The 18,841-nt window shown below is 42.4% G+C and overlaps 1 protein-coding gene across 2 annotated transcripts in view; it reads left to right on the forward strand.

The window, feature by feature from the left end:
* The window catches only part of LOC124550957 (protein kinase C, brain isozyme), a 133,915-nt gene that overhangs the window by 18,611 nt on the left and 96,463 nt on the right, over nucleotides 1–18,841 (forward strand). The window contains exon 2 of one of the 2 annotated variants that reach the window (XM_047125776.1): nucleotides 18,686–18,797. The exons of the other annotated variant lie outside the window; for it this stretch is intronic. Within the exon in view, the coding sequence (XP_046981732.1) occupies nucleotides 18,785–18,797 (13 nt within the window). The 5' untranslated portion in view covers nucleotides 18,686–18,784. The remainder of the gene's footprint in view (nucleotides 1–18,685; nucleotides 18,798–18,841) is intronic. 2 annotated transcript variants of the gene reach the window in all.

Below are 18,841 nucleotides of genomic sequence, written 5' to 3' on the forward strand. Positions count from 1 at the left end.
CATGTTTCACTTCCATACATGGCTACACTCCATACAAATGCTTTCAGAAACGACTTCCTGACACTTAAATCTACACTCGAAGTTATCAAATTTCTCTTCTTCAGAAACACTTTCCTTGCCATTGCCAGTCTACATTTTATGTCCTCTCTGCTTCGACCATCGTCAGTTATTTTCCTCCCCAAATAGCAAAACTCCTTTACTACTTTGTGTCTCATTTCCTCATCTAATTCCTTTAGCATCACCCGAATTAATTCGACTACGTTCCATGATCATCGTTTTGCTTTTGTTGATGTTCATCTTATATCCTCCTTTCAAGACACTATCTATTCCGTTCAACTACTCTTCCAAGTCCTTTGCTCTCTCTGACAGAATTACAATGTCATCGGCGAACCTCAAAGTTTTTATTTCTTCTTCATGGATTTTAATTCCTACTCCGAATTTTTCTATTGTTTCCTTTACTGCTTGCTACAGTAAAGCTGCATGCCCTCGGGAAAAATTACGGCTGTAGTTTCCCTTTGCTTTCAGCCGTTCGCAGTACCAGCACAGCAAGGCCGTTTTAGTTAGTGTTACAAGACCAGATCAGTCAATCATCCAGACTGTTGCCCCTGCAACTACTGAAAAGGCTGCTGCCCCTCTTCAGGAACCACACGTTTGTCTGGCCTCTCAACAGATACCCCTCCGTTGTGGTTGCACCTACGGTACGGCCATCTGTCTCGCTGAGGCACGCAAGCCTCCCCACCAACGGCAAGGTCCATGGTTCACGGAGAGGGGGGGGGGGGGGGGGGAGGAAAGGGTGAACTAAACTACAGTATTTTATTACAGCATAGTCAGCTAAGTGTTTTGGAAGATTAAACAGAAGCCCTTGTTTCTTGTTTTTATTAAAGATACTTCCTTTAATCTTCTGTCCATTTAACAGCGAATGCTGTTTTAGAGCCAATTGACTCGTAGATACCTAAGAGAATATGAACATCGGTGTTGCGCATAAATTTTAATACATTAGGGAAAAATCAGGAAACAGCTTGAACTAGATAGGTTACATATTATAATTGATGAAATTTGAAAGCTCCTTATCCTAAAATCCCATTTCTGTCTTGTGTCATCTGTATAAATACAGTATAAAATGAGAGATTTTATAATTTGTCCATGGTCACGCCTTTATGTACTAGTTATTAGGTTTGTTAAGTTTCCATCAGTGGTCTATCGAAATTGCTATGTTGTGTAATTGCGTCTAACTTATATTGTGGTGTGTTTGCTGATCTACATCTACATGATTTCTGTAATTCAAACTGTAAGCGCCTGGCAGAGCGTTCATAGGGCCACCATCAGACTAATTCTCAATCGTTCTACTCCCGAACATCGCGTGGAAAAAAGAAACACTTAAATCGTTCCGTACGAGTAACAATTTCTGTTATTTATTATAAGGTTTGTTTCTTCCTGTGTAGGTTAGCGTCAGTAAAACAAATTTCCCTTCAGAGGAGAAAGTTGGTGATTGAAATTTCGTGAAAAGATCTCTCTGCAACGAAAAACGCCGTTGTTTTAATGATTGCCATGTCAACCTGCGTATTATGTCCGTGACACTTCCCCCCCACCCCCTCCCTATCCCACACCAACCCCTATTTCGCGATAATACAAAACGAACTGCGCTTTTTCGATATCTCCTACAATCCTATGTGGTAGGGATCCCATACGGCTTACCAGTACACTTTCAGAGAACGGACAAGCCTAATGTAAGCACTCTATTTACACTCCTGGCCATTAAAATTGCTACACCACGAAGATGGCGTGCTACAGACGCAAACAACAGACGAGTGTAACCCCTATGTTTGCGTGGTAGAGTAATGGTGGACAGGAAGAAGATACTGTGATATGCAAATGATTAGCTTTTCAGAGCATTCACACAAGGTTGGCGCCGGTGTCGACACCTACAACGTGATGACATGAGAAAAGTTTTCAACCGATTTCTCATACACAAACAGCAGTTCACCGGCATTGCCTGGTGAAATGTTGTTGTGATGCCTCGTGTAAGGAGAAGAAATGCGTACCATCACGTTTCCGACTTTGATAAAGGTCGGATTGTAGCCTGTCGCGATTGCGGTTTATCGTATCGCGACATTGCTGCTCGCGTTGGTAGAGATCCAATGTCTGTTAGCAGAATATGGACTCGGTGGGTTCAGGAGGGTAATACGGAACGCCGTGCTGGATCCCAACGGCCTCGTATCACTAGCAGTCGAGATGACAGGCATCTTATCCGCATGGCTGTAACGGATCGTGCAGCCACGTCTCGATCCTTGAGTCAACAGATGGGGACGTCTGCAAGACAACCACCATCTGCACGAACAGTTCGACGACGTTTGCAGCAGCATGGACTATCAGCTCTGAGACCATGGCTGCGGTTACCCTTGACGTTGCATCACAGACAGGAGCGCCTGCGATGGTGTACTCAACGACGAACCTGGGTGCACGAATGGCAAAACGTCATTTTTTCTGATGAATCCAGGTTCTGTTTACAGCATCATAATGGTCGCATCCGTGTTTGGCGATATCGTGGTGAACGCACATTGGAAGCGTGTATTCGCCATCGCCATACGGGCGTATCATCCGGCGTGATGGTATGGGGTGCCATTGGTTACACGTCTCGGTCATCTCTTGTTCGCATTGACGGCACTTTGAACAGTGGACATTACATTTCAGATGTGTTACGACCCGTGGCTCTACCCTTCATTCGATCCCTGCGAAACCCTACATTTCAGCAGGATAATGCACGACCGCATGTTGCAGGTCCTGTACGGGCGTTTCTGGATACAGAAAATGTTCGACTGCTGCCCTGGCCAGCACATTCCCCAGATTTGTCGCCAACTGAAAACGTGTGGTCAGTGGTGGCCGAGCAACTGGCTCGTCTCAATACGCCAGTCACTACTCTTGATGAACTGTGGTATCGTGTTGAAGCTGCATTGGCAGCTGTACCTGTACACGCTATCCAAGCCCTGTTTGACTCAATGCCCAGGTGTATCAAGGCCGTTATTACTGCCAGAGGTGGTTGTTCTGAGTACTTATTCTCTGGATCTATGCACCCAAATTGCGTGAAAAAGTAATAACATGTCAGTTCTAGTATAATATATTTGTCCAATGAATACCCGTTTATCATCTGCATTTCTTCTTGGTGTAGCAATTTTAATGGTGTGTAGTGTAGTAGACTTGTTTCGTCTTCTAAGTGCTCTGCCCATGGAGATATAAATAAATGAATGTCATGTGGCACAACGGCCAGGTGCAAGCAATTGGACGCAACTTCGGCGACTTGGGTGTCTTGAAAACCAACGGCATCCGGTTCTACCCAAACTATCACCCGTCCAAATACTAGGTGGACCCAATGTTGCTTACCCCCTTAAACATCCCAATAACCACCAACCGCCACTCAATGTTGCTTACTGTCAGCGATCGGGCGGGAACCGGTGTTACCTAGGTGACAAGGCCGCTGGCATGGAGGTGTAATATGGGGAGGTGACACTACATTACTGTTCGTTGCTCTGAAGTCGGCGCCGCCATGTTAGATACCTTAAAACATTAACAGACTACTGTTTACGATTGCATCACGTTCTTTATCTGTGTCGTATGCATGCAACGGTTGTTCTAAATAGCAACTGCTGCAGTTCAAATGTGTGTGAAATCTTATGGGACTGTCCGCAGCTCGTGGTCGTGCGGTAGCGTTCCCGCTTCCCGCGCCCGGGTTCCCGGGTTCGATTCCCGGCGGGGTCAGGGATTTTCTCTGCCTCATGATGACTGGGTGTTGTGTGATGTCCTTAGGGTAGTTAGGTTTAAGTAGTTCTAAGTTCTAGGGGACTGATGACCATAGATGTTAAGTCCCATAGTGCTCAGAGCCATTTGAATCATTTTTCAGTTTCACCCTTCTGTTAGTGCGGGACAAACAACCTCTTTTTATATGGTGTAGAAAAATTTCCGCTACCAGTCACAATAAAAGGTTATTTATTTGTCATACGACCGGTTTCGGGCATGCGCCCATCCTGAGATGTTTATACATGTACATCTTTATATTGCTGGAGATCACTGTATAAATACAAAAAAAAATTATTTTACATATGCCGCCTTACCACTTACAATTGTCCCAGTTGTATCTGTTTAGTCACCAGCAAATAATATTTTTTTATTTATACATTGGTCTCCAGCAATATAAACATGTACCTGAATGTATAAACACCTGAGGATGGGAGCAAGCCCGAAACCGGTCGTGAGACAAATAAATAACCTTTTATTGTGACTGGTAGCGGAAATTTTTCTACACCCTATAAGGGAACTATCACGGAGTTCAACTTCATCCACTATGGATACAATTCATTCTCTTTTTATATATTTCATGAAACGTTTATTAACAAATCTGTCACAGTTAAAGTACATACGTTTGGTGACTAGTTAACGAACTGACTGGTTCATTCTCAAGGCTGACTTACTATGGCTGCACTGGAAGTACCTGATCTTAATAATGAACATCACTATGGCAATACAGGCTTTTATAAGTAATTGTAGATGACTGTCGCAATCAGCATGTCTGTCTTTGAATCTAACTTGCGAATTAGGCACATTTTGGTTGCGACAGTCATCTACAATTACCTTGTGAAGCTTGCATTGCCACTGTGATCGTTATTAAGGTCAGGCACTTTCAGTGGAGCCTCAGTTGGTCAGGCTTGAGAATGAGCCAGTTGTTTGAAACTAGCCGCGAAACGGATCTACTACAACTGTGACAGATTTGTTAATAAAGGTTTTATGAAACAGTAAAAGTAACTATCGCTAGAACGAGTCCACTTACGAATGAAATGGAATTCCTTTACACTTTAGACTAAAATTTGTGACATTGTTAACGAACTTCAGGTATGTTCACTTGAAAACCGACATACTTGTATCAGCATTATTTACTGTTGTTTTGGACGTACGTTTAACTTTGCAAGCCTTGGTTGATTTAGCTGTCTGCATGTGTCATCCCGCTGTCCTTGTCGGTGCTTTGAAATTATCTATTTAATCCTTGTACAAGGGTCGTCCACAAAGTCAGTTCCGTTTGGTTATATAAAACAAACATGTACAGATACAGAAAAAATATTCATTGTGCAAAAGACTAAAACTGTTAAACTACCTTTCTACATAGCTTCCGATATTTTGTAGGCACTTTTCATAGCGTGGCACAAGTTTTTGTACACCTTCTTACCGCCTGTGTATTTAACCATGTGATAACATGTTCTTTCAGCTCGTCATCATCGTTGAAGTGTTGATCACCAAGGACAGATTTTACGTGTAAGAAGTTCCTAAGGAAATGCAATCCGAAAACAAAGGAAGTAGATTACAGTACGCTTGTTCGCCCTCTGCTTGAATACTGCTCAGCAGTGTGGGATCCGTGCCAGATAGGGTTGATAGAAGAGAGAGAGAAGATCCAACGGAGAGCAGCGCGCTTCGTTACAGGATCATTTAGTAATCGCGAAAGCGTTACGGAGATGGTATATAAACCCCAGTGGAAGACTCTGCAGGAGAGACGCTCAGTAGCTCGGTACGGGCTTTTGTTAAAGTTTCGAGAACATACCTTCACCGAACAGTCAAGCAGTATATTGCTCCCTCCTACGTATATCTCGCGAAGAGACCATGAGGATAAAATCAAAGAGATTAGAGCCCGCACAGAAGCATACCGACAATCCTTCTTTCCGCGAACAATACGAGACTGGAATAGAAGGGAGAACCGATAGAGGTATTCAAGGTACCCTCCGCCACACACCGTCAGGTGGCTTGCGGAGTATGGATGTAGATGTAGAAAGTCGCTAGGAGCGAGGTCCGCGCTGTATGGAGGATGATCAAACGCGCCCCTGTGGAGTTCCCGTGAAGAGTTGTTTGCTCACATTCGCCGTGTGAGGTCGGGAATTATCGTGGGGGGGGGGGGGGGGGGGGACGCCTTTTGGCAGTAATCCTCGGCGCTTGTTCTGTATTGCGTGGTGCAGTGGTCTCGCAAAAACCATGTGCTTTGATTGTTCGGCCTCGTGGTAAGAAATCAATCAGCAAAATGCCTTTTCAGTCTCAAAAAACAGTGCACATGACTTTTCGAGGTGTCAAGATTTTCTTAGGCTTAACCTTCATTGAAGTGTGCCTCCATTCCATTTATTGCCGTTTTGTTTCAGGGGTGTTGTACGATACCCAAGTTTCATCCCCCGTGACTATCCGAGAAAGAAAACCATCGCTTTCTTCACTGTAGTGTGTCAAAAACTGAAGGGCAGTGCCCATCCGTTGTTTTTTTGTGTTATTCAGTAAGAATTTCGGGTACCCAACGTGAGCAAAGTCTTCGAAATTTCAGTAACAATTTCATGAATTAGTGATCGTGAGATTTGCGGAACTTGCATAGCAAGGGCACAAAGTGTAAACTATGGTTGTTCAAATGGCTCTGAGCACTATGCGACTTCCGAGGTCATTAGTCGCCTAGAACTTAGAACTAATTAAAGCTAACTAAGCTAAGGACATCACACACATCCATGCCCGAGGCAGGATTCGAACCTGCGACCGTAGCAGTCGCTCGGCTCCAAACTGTAGCGCCTAGAACCGCACGGCCACTCCGGCCGGCCTTATGGTTGTGCTCAATCTTCTCTTCAACTGTGTGAACCAGTTCATCAGTAACCACAGACGGGCGTCCACTTCGTTCTTCATCGTGCATTGGACCACATCCTTCACTGAGCAGTCTGACCCATCTTCTAACCATTGTGCTACTCATAGCATTTTGTCCGTAAACCTCGCAGATTTGCCGTTGAATTTCCTTTGATTTAACTTTCTTTGCATTTAGAAAACGAATCACAGACCTGATTTAACACGCGGCCGCAATTGCGGCTGACATTATAAAGAAGCACTACAAAGCAAACGTTGGCAGCAGCGATCTGAAAATGGCGTACATGTCTTCTCCTTGAGTCAGAGTAACCGGCGCGCATGCTCGGAACTGCGATCGTAGCTCTGCCGCGGATAGAAATAGAAACGGAACTTACTTTGTGGACGACCCTCGTGTTTAGTCTGTTCCATCGTCTTTTGAGGTCTGGGTTATCCGCCCGTCAGGTTTCCCTATTGTTTTTTTTTTTTCCTGTCATATTAGGTCGAGGGCTTGTTGGGGGATGGCCTGTCTCCAATTTACTATGATGGTGGTGGTGAAAGCTTCTTCTATTGCCTGTTGTATGGTTTTTCGAGTCTGTTAGTGACCTGCTGGAGGTCATCGTCATCTGTTACGGCTACTGGGAACGCAAGGCTTTCTGGGAGGACATACTTGTATCTATCTCAGTCTGCGTTAGCGTATTTTCATGTTGTCCGCCTTCTGGGAACAGTCTGGTGGGCTGAGTGGGACTGTTCGCGGAAAGAACAGGAAGCTTGTCGCTTGTAATTGAATCACCGATGTAAGGTTCTGCCGCTTCGTCGCTGATGTTGGGTTTGTGCAGAACGAGGTCCGGTTTCTAGTGTCCCTGAAAGCCGATGAAGGCCGCTTGATTTACACGGAGAGTAATGAACGGTTCTGTTGACAGTATGTTGTGAAGTCGGCGTCCGTTTCCGTTGTCAGCTCTGTCTCCCAGCATATGGTGTCTTGTATTTAAGTCACGTAGAATTATTAACTTATTTATGGTCATTATGTGTCATAAGAACTGGGATGGTAGGAGCCTCCTTGGGGAGGGGGTGTTTGTACATAGACTGTGATGAGGGTACACCTGTTTCTGCCTTTTATTTGGACTATGACCGCTTCGATGTTCTGAAGTACTAGCGGGAGAGGTCTTTCTTTCTCTGCCACCGAGTCGCGTGTATACAGGGGGTACATAAAGTCCGAGAACACTTTCAATTATTTATTGCACAAGAACGAAACATTCTACAGATATCGTTGTTGTTGTTGTTGTGGTCTTCAGTCCTGAGACTGGTTTGATGCAGCTCTCCATGCTACTGTATCCTGTGCATGCCTCCTCATCTCCCAGTACTTACTGCAACCTACATCCTTCTGAATCTGCCTAGTGTATTAATCTCTTGGTCTCCCTCTACGATTTTTACCCTCCACGCTGCCCTCCAATGCTAAATTTGTGATCCCCTGATGCCTCAGAACATGTCCTACCAACCGGTCCCTTCTTCTTGTCGAGTTGTGCCACAAAGTCCTCTTCTCCCCAGTTCTATTCAATACCTCCTCATTAGTTATGTGACAGATATCACTTTCAGGGTTTCTCTTCAAAATGACATCTGTATGACAGATATCAAACATATGTCATTTTGAAGAGAAAGCCTGAACATTTTCCTCATGTATACCGCCATAGCGTAGTTTTGGTAATTTGCCGATAGTCAGCGCTAGCCGCAAACATAGCGAGTTCAGGTGCGGAGCGAGCTTTGTGTGTGTGTGTGTGTGTGTTGGAGTTTATGAAATAGCCTCCCTGATCACCAGATCTCACTCGGTATGTTTTTTTCCGTGGGGACACATTAAAGATCTGGTGTGTGTACCGCCTCTTCCCGTGATGTAGCAGAGCTCCGGGAGAGAATACGGGAAGCGGTTGCCACAGTCGACGATGCCATGCTGGGATGGGTATGGCAGGAATTCGATTACGGTGTTGATGTCTGCCGGGTTCGCATATCGAATGTTTGGAAAAAACTTTCATAGTTTCTCTTCAAAATGCAATACGTATGACAGCTGTACAGTATTCAGTTCTTGTTCAGTAAATAACTGAAAGTGTTCCTGGACTTCATGTACACCCGTTTGACTATTCCGTCTCTTCCGTCTTACCTATATTAGCGAAAGGTGTTGTATTTGGGAAAACCGAATTTGTTTCTTAACGTGAGCCAATTGTTGGCTATTCCTACAACATGAATGCTGGGAAGATTTTTTTTTCTCTCAGCACAGGGTTCAAAGCCCGGCTCAGCTGTAGACTCCACGCCTCACTCAGAAATAATATCGACGGATGTTGAGAAATACGTACCAAATAAATTAATAAGAGATAGTACTGATCCCGCATCGTACACAAACAGGTCAGAACACATCGTGCCACATTTAAAAATACAAAATTTGATGACTGCCGATGTTTTGCTGAAGTGTCAAAATGTATCGCGGACTTAAGTTGAGATGCTTTTGTTGAGATGCTTTTGATGGCTTCCACTACGAAACTTTGTGTCGGAATCTGACAGAAAATCCAAAGAGATTCTGATCGTATGTAAAGTATACCAGCAGCTAGACACAATCAATACCTTCCCGGAGAGATAGAAATGCTATTGATGAAAGTGCCAAGAAAGCAGAGTTACTAATCATGGTTTTCCGAAATTCATTCAGCAAAGATGATGAAGCAGATATTCCAGAATTTGAATCAAGAAACACTCCCGACATGAGTAACTTACAAACAGATATCCTCGGTGTAGCGAAGCAGCATAAATCACTTAATCAAGGCAAGGTCTCCTGTCCAGATGTGTGTCAGTCAGGATTTTTTCGCAGTATGCTGATACAATAGCTCCATATGTGACGAAGCAAGCTGGCATCTCTTACTTCCTCTCTAGTTTTGCCATCTGCCTCCTTGAATTCATTTTATTTTCATTTTTGACTAATTACCATTAAAATACATGAGTATAATCTGCATTTTCATGAAACAGAAATGTTGGCCCTCAGCCTTAAGGAATATAGCACCAGATCTAATTTTGTGCTTAGCTTTGTGTATGTAATTAATTTCCTCATTTATTTTGACCATTCCTAGTTAATATCTTTTGTTATACAGTGAAATCAGTAATTGTTTCGTGGCTTAAATTCTATTGTTGACTTATGGTTCAAATGGCTCTGAGCACTATGGGACTCAACTGCTGAGGTCATTAGTCCCCTAGAACTTAGAACTAGTTAAACCTAACTAACCTAAGGACATCACAAACATCCATGCCCGAGGCAGGATTCGAACCTGCGACCGTAGCGGTCTTGCGGTTCCAGACTGCAGCGCCTTTAACCGCACGGCCACTTCGGCCGGCTTGTTGACTTATAAACAAATATAAATTCTGTACTTATTATAAACATATGGAAGGACTACTACTAGGATCCTTGAAGTATTCATTTGGCTCTATTCGAAAACATTGTAACACGCCCGGGAGAACAAATGGGTGGGGTACCTTTAAACTGGTTTTCACTTCTGGACCGTGCGCCCTGTCCACACCACGTACCTGATAATCCCGCGGCGGTCGTATTGTCCTGCTCCACACTGCTGTTGGCTTGCCTGAAATTATCTATCGAAATATGCAAGCGGGTTTAGGGGAGCCACTCAACGTTAAAACACAACATTGTTCGACGTCTGGTATGAATAACTATATTCTGTGACGATTAAAGAAAATCTCAGGTTGCACTGTTTACATTCTAATTCATAAGTGTTTATCCCAATTAATGTATGATAACCAGTCCACAGCATCACCCAACGAGCGAACGCGTAACCGACACGACGCAGGTGATTGTTGATGATGCGGTAGTCGACTGATCGCACGAAAGTTCTTACGCTCGTCATGCATACATAAATATTTGGTACCAGTCCTCCTTGACACTAGTAATAAATTTTAACACTGTTCACAAAGTTAAATTTACAGTTCTCAGTTGCACGAGCGTGCACGTAACCGTCGTGGCGCGGTTGATTGTTGATGATGCGGAACGCAATGATCGAACGCACGTTCTCACGCTCGCTACAAGACACTGGCACTTAAATGCTCTCTTTCGTGGTAAATAGTATTACCGATTCACATAGTTCATTCTTGGAAACCGAACACGGCGCGGTTGATTGATTGAGCCGGGTGACGCGCAGCGAGAGGATACACAAATGCGTAATCGGCGGCACTGCTCACTTTTAATTACGTCATTACGCACTTTTCTCTGAATCACTTACATATTCCATCACTTTACTATAATATCACTTGCAGCAATACTTCAACTTCCATACTAACAATGCCTCTCACATGCAGAGCTACACACAACACAACATAACAATTCCGTGTCCCATGCTCGACTCAACAGACGCGGCTGCCCGCATAGATACTCTACAACTAAACCAGCGATATGACAATACACTTACAACATGTTAGCAAAGCCAGCCCTTAGTAATTCCAAAATAATTACCTGGTTTGTCAAAAGTATTGTTTGTATAACCATATTTGTTAATTTCATTATTTAAACAAATAATTCGGCCTAACGTTTGTGATAGAAGGAACTATTAAAAGAGGAGGAATTTTTCGATGTGTTCAGTTAATTGAATGAGTTGGGTTTTAATTATAATTTCTTTAACTTAAACGCTGGACAATGTATAGTTTCAGTGCCTGTTATTGTGAGGATATATAAAGGCACAATTTTTGGTCCCGAGACAGTCAGTCACGGCCGATTTTCAGACAGGAAGTCTGTATCAGTCAGAGTAACAAGAATGTATTAACTTAGTCGAATTAGTGTAACACAAATAGGCCGTGTGTTAAAACAGTGACAGTGTCCGATCAATTTATTTGAGAAATAGTGTGACACGTATCTTGTATTCTGCAAGAACTATGAAATCTTCTCGGATTGAAGTCGCCTGAAGATGGCAAGTAAGAAACTAGCTGAAACATTGCTGGAGAACAACGCATTGTATCAGCTGTCAACCCGAGAAGATTTTATCAATGTGTGGTTAGGTATTTACTGCTCATAGATGTTCAACAGCAAACTATTGTAACAGTATGCTGATGTTTGCGTGCAAAATATTAATGAGGCTTAACCTTTACCAGTATTGAACTGGCCATATAACTGTGTAATACTGGGGGGTTGTGAACAGCGAAAGTAAAAGAACTGTGGAACGCTACTCCCGTCCCCCATTTTTCAGCCCGTATAAAAATGCAGTACATCGACACCGAGGACTATCAACGAAGAAATAAAGCAGGCGAATGTCACACATACAACCGCTCGCTCGATGAAAAATCCATAAGAAAGTTGCACAGGCCACACCGATACTCAAGAAAGGAAATAGGAGTACTCCGCGGACTTACAGATCTGTATTACTAATATCGATTTGCGGTAGGATTCTGCAACACATACTGTGTTCTAATCTTATAAATTACCTCGCAAGTCGCCGAAGTGGCGTCAGCTAAAATGACTTGCAAAATGGCGGCCGAACCCCGAAGGGGATTCCCGGCCAATAAATGCCATACCACGAAAAAACTATTTTTTGATAGCCAACACGGATTAAGAAGACACTAGTCCTTTATTCACACGAAGTAATGATTGCTATCAACAGGGAATCTCAAATTGTTTCCATGTTTTTAGATTTACAGAAGGCTTTAGACGCAATAACTCACAAGCAACTTCTAATAAAATTGCGTGCCTATCTAATATCGTGGCAGGTGTGCGATCGTATTCGTGATTTCCTGCCAGAAAGGTCACAGTAACTGACGATAAGTCATCGTCTAACACAGGTAATATTTGTGGTTCCCCAGGGAAGTGTTCCAGGCCCTCTGCTGCTACTGATTCATATAAACGATGTAGTAGACAATCTGAGCAGTCCTCGTAGATTGTTTTCGGATGAGTCTGTCATTTACTGTCTCGTAAAGACATCAGATGATCGAAAAAAATTGCAAAATGATCTAAACAAAACATCTGTGTGGTGCGAAAAGTGCCAGTTGACACTAAATAATGCAAAGTGTGAAGTCATTCACATAGGTGCTAAAAGCAATTCACCAAATTTCTGTGACACGATAAATGGCGCAATCTAAAGGCTCTGAATTCAATTAAATACTTAGGGATTACAGTTAATGTTGTGGGGAAAGCGAACCAGAGGCAGCGACTTATTGGCAGAAGACATAGGAAATGCAACAGATCTATTAAAGAGATTGTCTACACTACGCTTTTCTATCCTTTTCTGTAGTACTGCTGTACAGTGTGGAATCGTATCAGATAGGATTGACGGAAGACATCGGAAAAGTTCGAGGGAGAGCAGCTTCTTTTGTATGATCACGAAACAGGAGAGAGTCACACAGATACGGTAAGCGAATTGGGGTGAAAATCATTAAAACAAAGGCGTTTTTCGTTGAGGCAGGATCTTTTCCCGAAATTTCTGTCGCCAACTTTCTTCTCGGAATGCGAAAATAATTTGTTAATGCTCACCTACAATGGGAGAAATTATCATCGTATTAAAATAAATCAGAACCCGCACGGGTAGATTAAAGTGTTTTTTTTTTTTTTTTTTTTCGCGCGCTGTTCGGTAACTTGAAGGTGGTTCGATGAATCCTCTGCCAGGCACTTACTGGTGAACTGCAGAGTAATCATATACATGTACATAATTAGACCGTCGTGAACCATAATTTGAGTGGCCTCTTTAATCAATCTCAGAAGCAGGAAGACTGTCGAAGTATCTTGGTTTTGTTGTGATCTACAGTACGGACGGATTTTATACTACGGTCGGCCGATTTGGTGATATGGTGTGATTAATTGCCGTGTCTACAGGGTGACAATTATTGAACTACACGAAAAAAACGTAAATTAGTTACAAACTACGGCATGAAAACACTTCAGTCAACATGTAAACGTCAGTACAGATATTCGGATTTAGGTTATAACATCTTCGATATGCCTGCCATCACTGACGATGATGTGGCGCATACGAATAGCGAAATTCTGAAGTGTGGAACATAGATACTGTCTATGACCTCCTGAATGGCTGTTTTCAGCTCAGCAATGCTTTTGGGGTTATTGTTGTACACCTTGTCTTTAATATAGCCCCATAGAAAGGAGTCGCATGTTTTCAGATCCGGAGAATATTGCTGCTAATCGAGGCCAGTGCCAGCGGCCTCTGGGTACCCCAGAGCAAGAATGCGGTCCCCAGGCCGACGCAAGGCACGTGCGAAACGTGCGGCCGCAGGGGGCGACTCTTTCCGAGGGACGGAAAATTTTCCGCCTCCCCCCCTTTTTTTTAGGGCACCCTCAACATTCATGCCCAAGAGGGGATTCGAAAGTAAACCTTGGAGGGAGCGGCTTCGGGAACTAAGGCATAGCGCCCAGTGTGCGATTTGCAGGGGGGGATGGGGGGGATTTCCCCCCCTCTGCATCAGACCATCGCCTCCTCTGGTTTTAGTTTATGCATCCCAACCTGGGATGTTTATTTCCCACGCACTGGAGTAATACTTTACATATAATTTAAATTTGTCGAGCCGAACACTGAAAGTCTTTAATACAGTCTTACTATTAATACTATTAATATGTTTGCTTATTAATATTGAAAAAGTGTTATGTAGTAGGTAAGCATTTCAAAACATTTAGAACTAAATGACAAGACGACACACGCCACATTTCCGTAGCATACCAAAATGTTGCAAGACGTCAACCCAGCGTAAACAAGGCATTAGAGCCAGGTCTGTATTGTATGGTGGATGTGATGTGTTGCGCACGAAACTAAAACCTGCAATCAAATCCAAACGTCGTGGAAAACTGTGAAGAGATGTCATCCTGCAGCAAGATAACGCTCGCCCACATTCTGCCAAACGGACAGCCGACACGATAAAGGAGTTGAGATTCGAGGTGCTGGAACATCCACCATACAGTCCAGACATGGCTCCTAGCGATTTTCACATGTTTGGACCGTTAACGGAAGCATTACAGGGAAGAAGATTTGAAAGTGATGAAGACGTCATTGCTGGTCAATTGGTCACAGATGGAACCGATAAACGAATTTTCTGATGAAATAAAAAAAAAACTTGTAAAACATCGGGAAAACTGCATTGAAGTCGACGGATGTTACGTAGAAAAATAACGCATGTTTCAGTTTTCTATCATCAGAATAAGTACAGCTTTTCACAAATGTACCTTTACTTTTTGAATTCCCCTCGTATACCTACATGTAGATGATTTTGTAAATAAGCTTTACCTATAATGTACTTTTAAAGATATAACAAGGGATGGCTTTTCTGATAGTGCATACGCGTGAACAGTGAGTTTCGGCAGTAACATCTAGTTATAAACAACTGTTTAATCATGGGTAACGCCACGGTTCAAACTAGTAACATATATAATTATACTAACCCCCTAAGACATCCCCCCCACTGGTAAAAGCGCAAATCGCACACTGATGGCGCCTCGAATACCTGCCGGCCGCCCCTGTTGAACAAGGGGTGGGAGGAGGACTAATTTCTTCCTCACCACTGTGGCAGCACCGTCGTGTTTACGCCGTAGGAACAGAGAGGGGGAAGCAGTCTGGCTTACACGCCAGTATTCATAAGAAGCGCTACCAGCCTTAACGCGCCGTGCGTTTACTCACAACTAATTTTGCAGAAGACGAAATCTAATTTGGAAATTCGAATGCAATGTTCGACACTGCGGTTACATATTAAGCCTGAAGCAATTTTGCTAAGCCCTTCAATGGCAGTTTCCGAGTGTTTTATTCTTCCCGCATTATGGAAAAAAAAAAAGGTTGAACGTAACTACAATCAAACATGTCTAACACCTACAATGGCTAGAAGTATTCCGAAAGTGTAAATACGCTGCGAGTAATTACAAGGGCTATAGACATTACTAATAAGCCTGGCATAAGTTGTGTTTCGACGTATTTTTGAAAATTTTTGCTATCCGTTTCTGAATGATAGTCGGACGTTTTGGTTTTTGACCCATGGACACCTGTCTCCGCCTGCATGAACAACAATTAAACTCTGACCGGCACTTTTGTTTGACAATACTACTTGCACACTACATGTAAGCACATATTAAAAGCTTTGAGACTGGCCACTCAGTGGCCGAAACCTAGGTAGATCTGAAAAGTAAAAACAAAAATTGCTATTGATTGCTGACATTTCCTACAGATTTGTTTAAATAAAAGTACACAAACGTTTTGTAAATAAAAAACGGGGGGGGGGGGGGGAGGGCGGCAATTTAGCAGCTCGCACGGGGCGGCACTTGGGCTTGAGCCGGCCCTGAAGGTCCCCATAGTGCTCCTCCAGGACATCAAACACTCGCCTGCTTCGATGGGGTCGAGCACCGTCTTGCATAAACGGCACCTTATCGAAATCGAGGTCACTTTGGATAATGGGGATAAAATAATCTTCCAAAACCTTCACATACCGTTCGGTGGTCACCGTGCCATCAAGGAATATCACACTAATTATTCTGTGATTGGACATTGCACACCACCCAGTCACCCATCGAGAGTGAAGAGACTTGCGGATTCCCAGCCCCTCAAACGCACCAATTTTGCTTCTTGACGAACCCAACCAAATGAAAGTGGGCTTCGCCGCTAAACCAAACCGTATTCACATCCAAGTTCTGTTCGTCAGTTCTGTGGACAATAGTTTTGGCGAAACACAACCATTGTTACATGGGCCTGGGGTTTAATGGCTGATGGGTTTGAACTTTGTATGTTGGTTGATTCCCACCCTTTGTGCAACTCGTCTGGTTGATTTCCTGGGACTGGTTTGCAACATGACGCACAGCACTTTCAACTAAATATTACATATGATTTACATTTCAATTTATGTAAAATATGACAAAATGTATAACACCAGGTACATTTTCAATTTTAATATTTGTCTATGTTAAAAAAGAGAACATAAAGTACATATTATGTGTATTAAACAATGGGAACTCCAGGATGAAATAATGACAGTATTATGAAAAGGAAAGTTGCTACTCACCAGATAGTGGAGGTGCTGAGACACAGAGAGGCACAACAAAAAGACTGTCAAACAAACAAACACACACACACACACACACACACACACACACACACACACACACACACACACACACGACCACGACCACAGTCTCTAGCTGCCAAGGCTGGACTGTGGTTTGTGTGTGTGTGTGTGTGTGTGTGTGTGTGTGTGTGTGTGTTTGGTGTGCTTATCTGTGTCTCAGCAAGCAAATCTCCTTTTCAAAATATTGCATGTGTTAAGATCCCCAATTGAAAAGATGCTACACTAATGTACAATGGAGAAAATCTCCATCACTTTCTATTTATTGATCCCTCAATTTGCACTAGTTTCAGGTACTGATTGCACTAGTTTCAGGTATTGATTGCACGATTAATCCAGTCATGTATCTTTATGATTCTAGAAAGTCAACACATGGAGACAGTCAGCAAAATTATTAAGAGGTGGCTTGGGTAGCTTTTCCACTTGCTTACTGTTGCTTTCATTTCTAAGTGTGTCTTGCAATTACGTGGCAAATAATATCACCCCACATATCGACTTTGATGGAAGTTGTCGAATTTACTCAGAGATGTTCTAGTATGAAGATATTTACCTCTAAATACGATGTGACATAAACTTTTTTTAACAACTACTGTTGTGTGTAGGGAGAAAGACATACATTCAGTTCTCATTAGATGTTCAAAAACTAAAACTTGCGAAAACTTCTTTGTGGTATGGAAACCCAGATGCTTCTCAGTCTGTCTCACGATGATGGTACCATGGAGGAATGTGTTTGTGCAAACAGAAACATTAGTGGTACATCTAACCACTAACATTTTCTTTCTTGAATAATCGGGTTCTGTGCACATTACTCATAAAGCAGACAATGCTGACATGTTTAACATTTAATACATGGGCTATGTCAGCTTTGTAACATCTCAAGTATATGATATTTGTGTTGAATCAGTGGATGCACCTTTTCTACTGTATGTGGTGTTAAAACACTTTTCATTTGGTAAGCTAGTGTCACATGTGCCAAAAAGCCATCAAAAATAAATTGTTGAGTTTCATTGTTATAACAATTGACTGAGTAATATTAATTTGCTTGGAAAGCCTCTTTGGATGCAGAATTATTTCTTAACCTACTGTTTAATTATTCTTCAGTGTAACATCTCAGCTTAATCTTAAAAGAAATGAAAAATGTAGATGATAGATCTAACATTAGCAGATTTCAGTGGTTTTTGTTTTTACTTCAACTATTAAATTAATCAAGGGCTATAGAGCTGAGAAGGAAATGTCTGCCACTTAGTTAACTTTTTTTTACATGCATTCTGAATACTGTTTCTGAATCTTTGTGGTGGTGGTTCATTACATGGACTTGGTGAGTTGTGTGTCTGTTGGGTTTCATCTTCAGTAGAGCAAGGTAACAAAAATTATAAATGCAATGCAATGGAATGGAGAGAATGTGACGAAGTTTTCTTCTTTATTACTCTTAACAATTTCCACTGCTACTCTGAACAGTATATATTTTGTAAACTAATATATGTGTCCAAGAATTAATGTGACAAGCTCCACAGATGTACCAGCTGAAACATGTAACAAATGCCACTCCTCCATTCTTTAAATAACTGCTTGAATTTCAGAATCTTTTGTCATATTTCAAGGATGGTGGCATTTAAAGTTGTTTCAGTGCTATAATACAGCACTGTGCTTTGAAATAAAGTTTTTCACTTTATAATAATGAAGACAAATATAAATCATAGATAAAGAAAATAAATACTCTCAGTGAATGTTTCCATGGAGAATTTACATACCACCATCGTTCTGAGAATTGTTGATTTGTGTTATATGATGATGATATGAACGATATTTTGTGAAGAGATTAGATACCAATTTCCATTTTATTGTAGTTTATTTATTAATGAAAGTAACACTATTGTGTAGTAATTTAGAACAGTGTTTGTTTACTGTACTGCCAACTTGCCGATAGAGCATACAACATCACAGAAGGCACGATTTAGAGTGAACAAGAGACAGTACAGTCTGTATGTATCCACAGGATTCTCGGACGAAACATCGGTTCAAGGTGCACACATACAGCAGTCCAACATTCTGCGACCACTGTGGATCACTACTATATGGGGTGATCCACCAGGGCATGAAATGTGAAGGTAACGGTGGGCAGATGCTGAGGAGCCACCATTGTCAAATGTAA

This window comes from Schistocerca americana, chromosome 1 (assembly GCF_021461395.2).
Source record: "Schistocerca americana isolate TAMUIC-IGC-003095 chromosome 1, iqSchAmer2.1, whole genome shotgun sequence".
Taxonomy (NCBI): Eukaryota; Metazoa; Arthropoda; class Insecta; order Orthoptera; family Acrididae; genus Schistocerca; species Schistocerca americana.